Below are 15,337 nucleotides of genomic sequence, written 5' to 3' on the forward strand. Positions count from 1 at the left end.
CTTTCCATTGAGAAAATTGTCCATTTAATCCGACTCTCTGTTTCCTGTCTTTTAGCCAGTTTGCAATCCACGAAAGGACATCGCCACCTATCCCATGACTGTTTACTTTTCCTAGAAGCCTCTCATGAGGAACTTTGTCAAACGCCTTCTGAAAATCCAAGTATACTACGTCTACCGGTTCACCTTTATCCACATGTTTATTAACTCCTTCAAAAAAGTGAAGCAGATTTGTGAGGCAAGACTTGCCTTGGGTAAAGCCATGCTGACTTTGTTCCATTAAACCATGTCTTTCTATATGTTCTATGATTTTGATGTTTAGAACACTTTCCACTATTTTTCCTGGCACTGAAGTCAGGCTAACTGGTCTGTAGTTTCCCAGATCGCCCCTGGAGCCCTTTTTAAATATTGGGGTTACATTAGCTATCCTCCAGTCTTCAGGTACAATGGATGATTTTAATGATAGGTTACAGATTTTTACTAATAGGTCTGAAATTTCATTTTTTAGTTCCTTCAGAACTCTGGGGTGTATACCATCCGGTCCAGGTGATTTACTACTCTTCAGTTTGTCAATCAGGTCTACCACATCTTCTAGGTTCACTGTGATTTGATTCAGTCCATCTGAATCATTACCCATGAAAACCTTCTCCAGTATGGGTACCTCCCCAACATCCTCTTCAGTAAACACAGAAGCAAAGAAATTTAATTTTTCCGCTATGGCCTTATCTTCTCTAAGTGCCCCTTTAACCCCTCGATCATCTAACGGTCCAACTGATTCCCTCACAGGCTTTCTGCTTTGGATATATTTTAAAACGTTTTTACTGTGAGTTTTTGCCTCTAAGGCCATCTTCTTTTCAAATTCTCTCTTAGCTTGTCTTATTAATGTCTTACATTTAACTTGCCAACGTTTATGCATTATCCTATTTTCTTCTGTTGGATCCGTCTTCCAATTTTTGAATGAAGATCTTTTGGCTAAAATAGCTTCTTTCACCTCCCCTTTTAACCATGCCGGTAATCATTTTGCCGCCTTTCCACCTTTCTTAATATGTGGAATACATCTAGACTATGCTTCTAGAATGGTATTTTTTAACAATGACCACGCCTCTTGCACACTTTTTACCTTTTTAGCTGCTCCTTTCAGTTTTTTTCTAACAATTTTTCTCATTTTATCAAAGTTTCCCTTTTGAAAGTTTAGCATGAGAGCTGTGGATTTGCATACTGGTCCTCTTCCAGTCATTAATTCAAATTTGATCATATTATGATCACTATTGACAAGTGGACCCACCACCGTTACCTCTCTCACCAAATCCTGTGCTCCACTGAGAATTAGATATAAAATTGCTCCCTCTCTCATTGTTTCCTGAACCAATTGCTCCATAAAGCTATCATTTATTCCATCCAGGAACGTTATCTCTCTAGCATGTCCCGATGATACATTTACCCAGTCAATATTGGGGTAATTGAAGTCTCCCATTATTACCGCACTACCAATTTGGTTAGCTTCCCTAATTTCTCTTAGCATTTCACTGTCCGCTGGAACATCCGATGAAATTTGAAAATCATCTAAAGTACCTCCCCAAAATACCAGAATGTCATCTATATATCGCTTCCAAACTAGGATTGGATGTGGAAGCCCTATATACACATATTCCACAGGAAGATGCTATCAGCATAGCTTATACGTTTTTTGAGAAAAGACCAAGACCGCACAGAATTCCATCTATTTTTTTATGTGCCCTCATATGATTGGCATTGACAAAAAAATTTTTCGCATGGGAGGGACATTTTTTTCAGCAGATCTGTGGTACGGCAATGGGTGCCACGAAGGCCCCCGATATTGCTAATTTATTTATGGGCTGGTTTGAAGATGAGTGGATATATTCTATTAATCCTTACAAACAACAGATCCTAGTTTGGAAGTGATATATAGATGACATTCTGGTATTTTGGGGAGATACTTTAGATGATTTTCAAATGTTCATCGGATGGTTAAACAATTGTAATACACATCTGAATTTCACAGCGAATATTCAAATCACAGAGATTGATTTTTTGGATATCCATATCACAAAAGCTTCTTCAGGTTTTATGACCACTTTATATAGAAAACCAGTAGCGAGTAATACTCTGCTCCATTTTACTAGTGCCCACCCTAGAACACTAAAAGAAAATCTGCCTGTTAGTCAGTTTTTTAGGATCAGGCGCCTCTGTACAGCAACGACTGAATTCTAACATCAAGCAATACAGCTTTGGACGCGATTTCAAGAAAGAGGATACCCTACGCAATGCATTAAGCGAGCTTACAAGCGAGCTAGATATTCACATCGAGAATGGCTATTTTTACCACGTAATGAAGAAAAAGAAGACATTTTGTCCTGTGTTTTACCTCACTCGTCAATGATCAAGAAAGTAAAAAAGATCATTCATGATAACTGGCATATTCTACAGCTACATGCTGAATTTCAAAAGGGTCCCCGTTTTACCTTTACTCGTGGGAGTAACTTAAAAGATCAGCTTGTACATTCTGATTCGTCACCTCACGCACCTATGTGCCATACCGGATCACACACAAGTTGTGGGTCCTGCATAGTATGTCATGTAATGATCTCCACTTCAGTTTTACATTTTGAGAGATTACACAAAAATGTTTTTTTAAAAAGTAACACTGATTGTCAATCAACAGGGGTCATTTATATCATCCAGTGCCCCTGCAATCTATGGTATGTGGGCAAGACTAAACGATCTTTAAAGACACGATTGATCGAACATAAATCTTGCATCAACACGAGACGGGAGACGGCTCCACTAGTGACACATTTTTTACAATTTCAACACACATTTGATGAGATAAAAGTTTGCGTGTTGGAACAGTTTTTTCCATCTTGGCGAGGAGGTGATTTTGATAAGCTTTTACTCAAAGCAGAACAACATTGGATACACTGTTTGAACACTGTACAACCATTGGGTCTCAATAACATGCTGGAATTGAATATCTTTTTATAGCCATAAGAACACAGAGCACAATACTAAGATGGCTGACTTGGCATCTTGAATTACTATGGTGATGTTAGACGTCTGCTGACGTCATCACGCCCGCGGAAAAGAGCGGGCTATTTAAGTCTGGGTACGAGTTTAAAGTGGTCTCTAGCCTGGCGTTCTGTAAGTTAATACTGAAGGAGACTTGGTTCCCGATGAAGTAGGTGGCTGCACCGTCTCAAGCTAAGTATTTAAAATACAATTCCATTACTATTTATTAATAGATATTTTATCTCGCTTTTTCTTATAGTCTACAATATATATTGATGACTCCTGATGAAGCAGCGATACGGCTGCGAAACACAGCCGTGTCGGGTCACAGGTTTAAATTATAGATTCACTAAAGTATCAACGAAAGAACATGTTATAGAGGGCTATAAGAGCGAATAGCAAATTTATAGTTTCGGTTGAAACCGCCGGATGGTGGACACTAAAAAACAAATTGAACAACGGGTCGCAAGTGATTGATAAGACCGGACGGCTTGGTTGCACCGAGCACATCGTCAAGAGGCTTGCTGATGTGATCCCATTGTTCTATAAAATATTTTCTACAGTATATATTGAAGGTGAAAGCCTTTATTTAATTAATTTGAGGCGATACCTTTTGTATCTTTGCGTTAATATATATTTGACCACTTGGAATTAATGTTCCTCTGTGATTTAATTGATTGTTTGAAACTTATCTTTGGACCTTTTCTACCTTGTCGCAAACCCCTACTGGATTGATTAATATTTAGGCTGTTTGCTCGTTATTCCACACCTTGTTCTGGCTTTCTACTAACCATCACCATGCCCTCTTCTATCATTCTTCACCTCATATTCTCTACATCCTCATTGATAACCATCATCCTTCCCCTTGTCGTCATCTCCCATTACATCTTCGATACTCATAGTATTATCCATCACCATGTCCCATTTTATCATTCTTCATTCCATGGCCTCTACTCTCATAGTATATAGGCCTCTACTCTCATAATATCTAGCCGATATTATCAATTGTTCCCTTTCACAAGGAATATTCCCAGATGCTCTCAAATTGGCTACCCTGAAACCTATACTCAAAAAACCGAACCTGGACCCAAACGACCTCAACAATTACCGCCCCATTTCAAATCTGTCATTTGTAACAAAGATCATAGAGAAAATCGTAAATAAGCAACTTTCAAATTACCTAGAAGACCATAACATTCTACACCCGTCACAATACGGTTTCCGTAAAGAACACAATACCGAAACCCTCCTTATCTCACTCCTTGATCAAATATACATTGGCTTTGATAAAGGACAATCGTTCCTCCTAGCACTTCTTGACATCTCTGCAGCTTTCGATACTGTAAATCATAATACCCTTCTAAATCGGCTATCAGACATAGGAATTACAGGATCAGCTCTTAGATGGTTTGACTCCTTCCTTAGCAAAAGAGGCTATAAGGTTAAAATCAAAAACAAGGAATCCTCTCACACTAAAGCCCCATTCAGAGTCCCACAGGGCTCCTCCTTATCGCCCACCATGTTTAACATCTACATACTCCCTCTCTGCCACGTACTCTCAAATCTAAAACTTAAGTTCTATATATTCGCAGACGATGTTCAAATTTTAATCCCCATATCCAAGTCACTGGATTCAACACTCAAATTATGGAACTCTCACCTGAAAATGATCAACCATCACCTTTCAAGCCTCAATCTGGTGCTCAACACTTCCAAGACAGAACTATTGCTAATTACCCCAGAAGGCAGTCCCTTCCATCACCAACTGCAATCTAACATACAAATATCCCACGCTAGAGATCTTGGAGTCATAATTGATAGTCACTTGAACCTAAAGCAATTTATAAAACACACCACAAAGGAGTGCTTCTACAAGCTACAAGTACTTAAAAAACTCAAACCGCTCCTTTTCCATTACGATTTCAGATCTGTCCTCCAAGCCATTCTGTTCTCCAAGATTGACTACTGCAATTCCATCTTGCAAGGTCTCCTGGCTTCTACTATAAAACCCCTCCAGCTGCTCCAAAATGCAGCGGCGAGAATTCTGACGAATACTAATCGGAGAGCGCATATCTCTCCCATTCTAAAAGATCTTCACTGGCGCCCAGTAAACTTCAGGATTCTCCATAAATCACTGACAATTATCCACAAAAATATTCACCATCAGACCCCACTCGATCTTCTACACCCTCTCAAATTGCACTCGACGGCCAGACCCTTAAGGGATGCCTACAAGGGATCCTTACATGTTCCTCCAATCAAAACTGAACAACACTCAAATATCAGAGACAGGACATTCTCTATCACAGGTCCCTCCATCTGGAATGCCATGCCTCCGGACCTCAGGCAGGAAACCTGTCTTCTAACTTTCAAAAAGAAACTAAAGACATGGCTGTTCTGCCATGCCTTCCCCGCCTCTAGCCCAACAGCCTGACCTAGAACTGTTCCATCACTTATGTAAATAAACAAATGCTAATTACGCTCACAAGTCATGAGGTCGGCTCCTAGCCTCCCTCCCATACTCCATTGTATATAGTACTATATCTTGTCCTCCCTCTCTTTTTTTCCCACTCCCAGTTAAGGCTTCCTTGTTATAATGTAACTTTATGCTCCTTTTAATATATCTCTTGTTGATTGGTTGGTTATAGTTACTGCTTAGTTCGATGTAAACCGAGTTGATTTGATTTGTATCAAGAAAGTCGGTATATAAAAGCCTTTAATAAAATAAATAATAAATAAAATAGTAATAAACATTAACATGTCAACACAAATAATATCTCACTGCTGCTCTTCAGTTTTTTCAAAAACTGATGAATGACTCTCAGTTCAGCATCACAGCTCTGCAAGATAAAATGCCTGTCTAAAAAAAGAGTTGATCTGTTCATTATTAATAGGTAAGTGTGCTGTGTTCCCCTTCACATTTATCTCTGTTAAGGCTCCAGTCTCTACCTGCAGTGAGAGCTGTGGTCCTGGGTTCCGGAAGGCCATTCTGGATGGGCAACCTGCCTGCTGCTTTGACTGCGTCCTCTGCTCTGAAGAAGAATTTAGCAACAAAACTGGTAAATTTATTTATTTATTTTTTATTTATTTGAGTTTTTTCTATACCGGCATTCACGGAATTCGTATCATGTCGGTTTACATAAAACAAGGGGTGATCAAAACATTATAAACGTGCATAAATATGAGAGTAAACATTTAAACATTATAACAAGTTATAAAAGTGCGCAGAAAAATCAGTTACAATAAAACAAGGATGGTTCTAACTGGGAGAAGAAGAAGAGTATGATAGAAGTTTTAGCAAGAAGAAGAACGAGCAGTTTTTGGTATGTCTGTATCAGTTTAGTGGGAGGTAATCCGTCTTTCTGTATTTGGTGGAAGAGCATCAGTCTGAGTCCGGAAAGGCTAACTGAAGTAAAATTGCATGTGGGAGGGGGATTATAATACTAGCAGGAGATCTAGAGGTTACATCTAGGTCAGCCGCAGAAACAGTTTCAGGAATACCACAAGACTTGACTAACTTGGTTTAGGTGCAATTATTTATTGATAGTGCGTCAAAAGTACATATATCAAAGTAATAACTCACCTTGCATCAGACATACATATTAGGTAGATATACAGCATACAGATATCCCATTAGCTCATACCAGCTCTTCTGAGGCCTCCTCTAGCTCTCTAGGCCTGGGTTCTTATGGTAGGGTGAAGGGAATCTACCTTCACCCAGAATCCCTTGCAGCATTCTGCCTTAAGCAGGACTGAGTTAGATACCTGAACCAGGCTCCTTAAGGTAGAGTGGAAACACTGAGAGGAGAGGATCACCTAGCTGGTGGCTGAAAGGAATCAGTAAGTTTTTGCTTGGGACATTGACTTTTTTAAAAGTATTGGGGCAAAGTTAACTAATTGGGAATATTATTTAATGTGTTTGTGTGTTTGTGCCTTTAATAGAAAGGCAGTGAATAAACAAGTTAGACTGTTTGTATTTTTAGTCAGTCAATAAGGTAGCAGTAGGTAGACAGCGAATAAACAAGTTAGACTGTTTGTATTTTTAGTCAGTCAATGAGGTAGCAGTAGGTAGTGTGTTTATTTTTAAAAGTCTGCAGAACCGAGTGTTCTGCAGACTTTTAAAGAGCTGAGTGTTTGTATTTAATACTAACTGAGTGCTTGTATTGAAAAAAAAAAACCACAAAAAAAAAACAAAAACCCAAAAAGTAGCCAGAAGCTAGAAATAAGCTAGGAGCAGTGTATACCTAAGTAAAAAAGTTGAATAGTTCAGCTCAGTTACTCACCTTGGAAAGGTGTTGAGGTAGTGTGATTGGGTTTGAATAGGGACCAACATTTGTTAATCAAGGGAGCAGTGAGTCACTCAGGCTGACTAACTGAAGTTAGACTGTTTGTATTTCCCAGCCCACCCACCCCTAGCCCATCCCTTAATTTATAGGCAGGTGCCACTTTCACCAAAAAAAAAAAAACCCATCAACAAAAACTTTATTGAGAATTTGATCAGACTCCGGTAGGCCACTCCCAGACACATAGTGAATTCACTAATACATTTAAAAGGAAGTTAGACACATTCCTACTCCCATAGCAACCTAAAACTTAACTAGGCACTGATCAAAATTGAGATGAAGGCAGCAGTCCAGCAGCAAGAGGTGGGCTTCCCAGTCTTTTGCATCGAGTGTCACATGTATGATTTTTTACCCACCGGTGAGAAGTTGTACATGTGCATGCGATGCAAAGAGCTCCTGGCTCTCAGAGAACAAGCCCGATCTCTGGAGGCTAGAGTGGCAGACCTGGAGGAGCTGAGGCAGACAGAGAGGTATATAGATGAGACCTTCAGGGACATAGTAGTCAAGTCCCAACTTCAGACTGGCAGCCCTGGTGCTGCCTTGGAGGAAGAAGGTCTCATGATGGGAGAGCACAAACCAGGTGTAGCAGGAAAGGATCCTGTAGCAAGGAACTGCTCTCTAGGTGATGCATTGTCCTTTCGCACTGAGGATATCTCCCCAAGGCCTACTGCCCAGGAGGGAAGGGTTAGGTCGGCCGTCATAGTTGGTGATTCGATTATTAGGAATGTAGATAGCTGGGTGGCTGGTGGGCGTGAGGATCGCCTGGTAACATGCCTACCTGGTGCGAAGGTGGCGGACCTCACGCGTCACCTAGATAGGATTTTAGACAGTGCTGGGGAGGAGCCAGCTGTCGTGGTACATATGGGCACCAACGACATAGGAAAATGTGGGAGGGAGGTTCTGGAAGCCAAATTTAGGCTCTTAGGTAGAAAGATTAAATCCAGAACCTCCAGGGTAGCATTCTCTGAAATGCTCCCTGTTCCACGCGCAGGTCACCAGAGGCAGGCAGAGCTCCGGAGTCTCAATGCGTGGATGAGACGATGGTGCAAGGAAGAGGGATTCAGTTTTGTTAGGAACTGGGGAACATTTTGGGAAAGGGGGAGTCTCTTCCGAAGGGATGGGCTCCACCTTCACCAGGGTGGAACCAGACTGCTGGCGCTAACCTTTAAAAAGGAGATAGAGCAGCTTTTAAACTAGAACAAAAGGGAAAGCCGACAGTCGCTCAGCAGCGCATGGTTCGGAGAGAGGTATCTTTAAAGGATACTAATGATGCATTAGAATTAGGGCATCCCGATAGTGAGGTTCCAATAATTAGAAAAGTAGTCCAAGTGCCTGTAACTAAAAACTCACCTGAGCTAAAAAAAATTCTAACTTATCCCTATCAATTAAAAAGCAGAATGAAAATACAAACAAAAAACAAACTTTGAAATGTTTGTATGCTAATGCCAGAAGTCTAAGAAGTAAGATGGGAGAATTAGAATGTATAGCAGTAAATGATGACATAGACTTAATTGGCATGTCAGAGACATGGTGGAAAGAGGATAACCAATGGGACAGTGCTATACCGGGGTACAAATTATATCGCAATGACAGAGAGGAGCACTCGGGAGGAGGTGTGGCGCTTTCTGTCCGGGATGGCATAGAGTCCAACAGGATAAACATCCTGCATGAGACTAAATACAAAATTGAATCTTTATGGGTAGAAATCCCTTGTGTGTCAGGGAAGACTACAGTGATAGGGGTATACTACCGTCCACCTGGTCAAGATGGTGAGATGGACAGTGAAATGCTAAGAGAAATTAGGGAAGCTAACCAAATTGGTAGTGCAGTAATAATGGGAGACTTCAATTACCCCAATATAGACTGGGTAAATGTATCATCGGGTCATGCTAGAGAGATAACGTTCCTGGATGGAATAAATGATAGCTTTATGGAGCAATTGGTTCAGGAACCGACGAGAGAGGGAGCAATTTTAGATCTAATTCTCAGTGGAGCACAGGACTTGGTGAGAGAGGTAACAGTGCTGGGGCTGCTTGGCAATAGTGATCATAATATTATCAAATTTGATTTAATGACTGGAAAAGGAACAGTGTGCAAATCCAAGGCTCTCATGCTAAACTTTCAAAAGGGAAACTTTGAGAAAATGAGAAAAATTGTTAGAAAAAAACTGAAAGGAGCAGCTACAAAAGTAAAAAATGTCCAAGAGGCTTGGTCATTGTTAAAAAATACCATTCTAGAAGCACAGTCCAGATGTATTCCACACATTAAGAAAGGTGGAAAGAAGGCAAAACGATTACCGGCATGGTTAAAAGGGGAGGTGAAAGAAGCTATTTTAGCCAAAAGATCTTCATTCAAAAATTGGAAGAAGGATCCAACAGAAGAAAATAGGATAAAGCATAAACATTGGCAAGTTAAATGTAAGACATTGATAAGACAGGCTAAGAGATAATTTGAAAAGAAGTTGGCTGTAGAGGCAAAAACTGACAGTAAAAACTTTTTTAAATATATCCGAAGCAGAAAGCCTGTGAGGGAGTCAGTTGGACCGTTAGATGATCGAGGGGTTAAAGGGGCACGTAGAGAAGATAAGGCCATCGCGGAAAGACTAAATGATTTCTTTGCTTCGGTGTTTACTGAAGAGGATGTTGGGGAGGTAACCGTAATGGAGAAGGTTTTCATGGGTAATGATTCAGATGGACTGAATCAAATCACGGTGAACCTAGAAGATGTGGTAGGCCTGATTGACAAACTGAAGAGTAGTAAATCACCTGGACCGGATGGTATACACCCCAGAGTTCTGAAGGAACTAAAAAATGAAATTTCAGACCTATTAGTAAAAATTTGTAACTTATCATTAAAATCATCCATTGTACCTGAAGACTGGAGGAAGCAAATGTAACCCCAATATTTAAAAAGGGCTCCATGGGTGATCCAGGAAACTACAGACCGGTTAGCCTGACTTCAGTGCCAGGAAAAATAGTGGAAAGTGTTCTAAACATCAGAATCACAGAACATATAGAAAGTCATGGTTTAATGGAACAAAGTCAGCATGGCTTTACCCAGGGCAAGTCTTGCCTCACAAATCTGCTTCACTTTTTTGAAGGAGTTAATAAACATGTGGATAAAGGTGAACCGGTAGATATAGTATACTTGGATTTTCAGAAGGCGTTTGACAAAGTTCCTCATGAGAGGCTTCTAGGAAAAGTAAAAAGTCATGGGATAGGTGGCGATGTCCTTTCGTGGATTGCAAACTGGCTAAAAGACAGGAAACAGAGAGTAGGATTAAATGGGCAATTTTCTCAGTGGAAGGGAGTGGACAGTGGAGTGCCTCAGGGATCTGTATTGGGACCCTTACTGTTCAATATATTTATAAATGATCTGGAAAGAAATACGACGAGTGAGATAATCAAATTTGCAGATGACACAAAATTGTACAGAGTAGTTAAATCACAAGCAGATTGTGATAAATTGCAGGAAGACCTTGTGAGACTAGAAAATTGGGCATCCAAATGGCAGATTAAATTTAATGTGGATAAGTGCAAGGTGATGCATATAGGGAAAAATAACCCATGCGATAATTACACAATGTTGGGTTCCATATTAGGTGCTACAACCCAAGAAAGAGATCTAGGTGTCATAGTGGATAACACATTGAAATCGTCGGTACAGTGTGCTGCGGCAGTCAAAAAAGCAAACAGAATGTTGGGAATTATTAGAAAAGGAATGGTGAATAAAACGTAAAATGTCATAATGCCTCTGTATCGCTCCATGGTGAGACCGCACCTTGAATACTGTGTACAATTCTGGTCGCCGCATCTCAAAAAAGATATAATTGCGATGGAGAAGGTACAGAGAAGGGCTACCAAATGATAAGGGGAATGGAACAACTCCCCTATGAGGAAAGATTAAAGAGGTTAGGACTTTCAGCTTGGAGAAGAGACGACTGATGGGGGATATGATAGAGGTGTTTAAAATCATGAGAGGTCTAGAACGGGTAGATGTGAATCGGTTATTTACTCTTTCGGATAGTAGAAAGACTAGGGGGCACTCCATGAAGTTAGCATGGGGCACATTTAAAACTAATCGGAGAAAGTTCTTTTTTACTCAACGCACAATTAAACTCTGGAATTTGTTGCCAGAGAATGTGGTTAGTGCAGTTAGTATAGCTGTGTTTAAAAAAGGATTGGATAAGTTCTTGAAGGAGAAGTCCATTACCTGCTATTAAGTTCACTTAGGGGTAGATTTTCAAACCGCGCTATTTGGCCTACTTTTGCTGGCGCATCAGGCGCAAGCAAAAGTACGCTGGATTTTAGTAGATACGCGCGGAGCCGCGCGTATCCACTAAAATCCGGGATCGGCACGCGCAAGGCTATGGATTCTGTATAGCCGGCGCGCGCCGAGCCGCACAGCCTACCTCCAATCCCTCCGAGGCCGCTCCGAAATCGGAGCAGCCTCAGAGGGAACTTTCTTTTGCCCTCCCCTCACCTTCCCCTCCCTTCCCCTACCTAACCCACCCTCCTGGCCCTGTCTAAACCCCATCCTTACCTTTGTCGGGGGATTTACCCCTCCCAGAGGGAGGGGTAAATCCCCGCACGCCAGCAGGCCGCTAGCGCGCCGGGAGGCGACCTTGGGGCGGGTACGGAGGGCGCGGCCATGCCCCCTGCCGTAACCACGCCCCCAGACCCGCCCCCAACACGCTGCCGACACGCCCCCTAAACGCCGCGACGACCGGGCCCGCCCCCCGACACGCCCCCGACACGCCCCCCTCGGAGAACCCCGGGACTTACGCGAGTCCTGGGGTCTGCGCGCGCCGGTGAGTCTATGTAAAATAGGCTCACCGGCGCGCAGGGCCCTGCTCGCCTAAATCCGCCCGGATTTGGGCGGATTTAGGCGAGCAGGGCTCTTAAATCCGCCCCTTAGAGAATAGCCACTGCCATTAGCAATGGTAACATAGAATAGGCTTAGTTTTTGGGTTCTTGCCAGGTTCTTATGGCCTGGATTGGCCACTGTTGGAAACAGGATGCTGGGCTTGATGGACCCTTGGTCTGACCTAGTATGGCATTTTCTTATGTTCTTATGTTCTTAGGGCCTTGTCGATACACATTGTCGTATAGCCTCCCCTTCAGCTCGGCCTTGGAGCTCGGATTCTAAGGAAACAGAACCTCTGCTGAATCTAAGTTCAATTTTATTTTATTTACCTGTGCTTTAATATAATAGAGCTGTCTATTTGCCCAAGTTTGTGCCATGCTCTGTTTGTAAGGGGCAAATTTGATATTGAAACCTGAAAGTGAGCTATTTTGTCCCAGGGGTCTATTTGATACTTTGGTCTCTGCTTAGGCAGGCGACAGGAAGCACTAAAGCTTCTTGTGTCCAGCAAAGTAAAAGTTTTAACTTAGTAAGCCAATCAGGGGGAGGGTCTTATCCAACTCAACTGCAGATACAGAGTCCTGAGAACAACCTTTACCAAGGGTTAACTGTTTAACTCCCTCCCACCCTGCCCCTCTGCCCACCCACTCCTAGGTTTGTTTTTCTGATATAGTCTTCCTAAATACATAATTGACAACAAGATAAATTAGTAAATTGGTATTTCCTTAGGTGTTAACCATCAAATAAATTTACCAAAATGAGGACTATCCAATGTAACTATTGTGGAGCCTTTATTCTGAGGGAAATCATCTGGAATCTTAGGGCTTGCCCCATTTGCTCAGACCTCTCTTAATTGAAAAAGGAGCTGGCTGAAGTTAAAGCTGAATTAGCTTCAATAAAGAAAGCCTCACCCACTTTACATTATTCAGGAATTAATTCCCCATTACCACATAAAAAACAAAAGTCAAAGAAAATGAGATTTACAGCGGGCTCAGGTAGGATAAGACCTGTGACCCAAGGTCACCCGTTCTTGAAATCTGTGCAGCCCACAAGTCTACCCCCCCCCCCCCCACTCACACAGGGCATTAAGGAACTAAAAAAAAAAAAAAAACAGTGTGACATAGTGACATAGTGAGGGCAAAGGTAGCGCCGGCGCCATTTTGAAGATTGGCAATTCGGCCCGCGTGCAGGAGGTCGCTCCTGGACCCCCGCTGGACTTTTGGCAAGTCTTGTGGGGGTCAGGAGGCCCCCCCAAGCTGGCCAAAAGTCCCTGGGGGTCCAGCGGGGGTCCGGGGCGATCTCCTGCACGCGTGACGTCGGGAGCCAGGAACCAAAATGGCGCCGGCGCTACCTTTTCCCTTTCACATGATAAGGGCAAAGGGCCACCGGCACCATTTCTCAATGCAGCCATGGCCAGAGAGCTGGAGATCGCGTCGGGACCCCCCCACTGGACCCCAGGTAATTTAAAACATTTTGGGGGCGTTCGGGAGGGTGGGAGATTTGTTTTAAAGGTTCGGGGTGGGTTTTAGGATTTTTTTTGGTGTGCCGGTTTTCCCGCCCTCCCCTGATTTACGATTTTTAACGATTTTTAAAAAAAAAACAACACGACGATCAGATTTCCCTCCCTCCCCAGCCAAAATCGATCATTAAGACGATCGATCACACGATTCACACCCCTATTAATAATTGCCACATATAGTCCTCTAGCCTCTGATTGGTTATTATTGATTTGTTTTCATTTTAGAGTTTGGAATAATACACTGTACTCAGTCCCTCCCGACGCAGCTCTGGGCAAAACATGGTCCGTGTCGGGGGACCGGATGGAAAACCTGTATGCGTTCTTGGAGTTTGTGGAGTAGCCGCTTTGAAGTTTAATAAATTCTAACCTTACAGTAATGAAGATTTGGACTAATTAAATTCCTGCTCTCTGTCTCTTGTGTTCGTGTTAATCACCTTTGATGAGCAGACGTTCTCCTTTGCTGATTGGATAGATCTGGTTGAAGACATCCAAAAGATGGGAAAGAAGGGAGAAGTGGTGATTGTTGGAGATTTTAATCTGCCGGATGTAGACTGGAGAACAGGGATGTGCAGAGCAAAATTTTATGTTCATATTTCTTATGTCCGAAAGGGGGTCCCACTTGCGGCCAATATGGACATAAAAAAAATCCAATGAGTTGGGTATATGTACATATGTGCAAAAAAAAAATTTAAACCCCCTCACCCTCCTTAATCCCCCCCCCCAGACTTACCACAACTCCCTGGTGATGGAGCGAGGAGTGAGGACGCCATTTCTGCAATCCTTGGCGAGAAGCATGTGACGTCGGCGGCACGTCGAGTGACGCCGGCGTCACGTGATTCCCGGCTCGTTCACGCCGGACGGCTCGTTCGGCCCAAAAAGAACTTTTGGCCAGCTTGGGGGGCCTCCTGACCCCCCCAAGCTGGCCAAAAGTTATTTTTGGGCCGAACGAGCCGTCCGGCGCGAACGAGCCGGGAATCACGTGACGCCGGCGTCACTCGACGTGCCGCCGACATCACTCGACGTGCCGCCGACGTCACATGCTTCTCGCCAAGGATTGCAGAAATGACGTCCTCACTCCTCGCTCGATCACCAGGGAGTTGTGGTAAGTCGGGGGGGGGGGATTAAAGAGGGTGAGGGGGTTTATATTTTTATTTTGGCTCAACAATCGCGATTTCCCACATATCCAACATATCTATGTTGGATATGTGGGAAATCCGATCGTTTGTGTCGAATCAATTTTTTAAGTTAAAAAAAATATGAGTAGCGTTTTACTAATGCGGTCAATCCGAATGCACACCCCTACTGGAGAATCCCTTCTGCAGAATCTATCAGTAGTAGAGAAATAGTTGATGCCCTGCAAGAGGCTTTGTTCAAATGGTAATGGAACCCATGAGAGAGGGAGCTATACTTGATTTAGTGCTCACTAATGGAGATAATGTCTCTGATGTCCAGTGATCATCAAACAGTATGGTTTCATATCACACAAAGGATACGAAGAAGAAGCACGAAGACCTGAGTTTTGCAGTTCAAAAACATGGACTTTGATGAAATGGGGAAGTATCTGGAGGAAGAACTAGAAGGCTGGGAG

At 42.6% G+C, this 15,337-nt stretch overlaps 1 protein-coding gene across 1 annotated transcript in view; it reads left to right on the forward strand.

Moving 5' to 3' along the window:
* Positions 1-15,337, forward strand: part of LOC115081135 (extracellular calcium-sensing receptor-like) — a 47,785-nt gene that overhangs the window by 23,612 nt on the left and 8,836 nt on the right. The window contains exon 4 of the mRNA XM_029585643.1: positions 5,960-6,083. Within this exon, the coding sequence (XP_029441503.1) occupies positions 5,960-6,083 (124 nt within the window). The remainder of the gene's footprint in view (positions 1-5,959; positions 6,084-15,337) is intronic.

This window comes from Rhinatrema bivittatum, chromosome 19, assembly GCF_901001135.1.
Source record: "Rhinatrema bivittatum chromosome 19, aRhiBiv1.1, whole genome shotgun sequence".
NCBI classification, from domain to species: Eukaryota; Metazoa; Chordata; class Amphibia; order Gymnophiona; family Rhinatrematidae; genus Rhinatrema; species Rhinatrema bivittatum.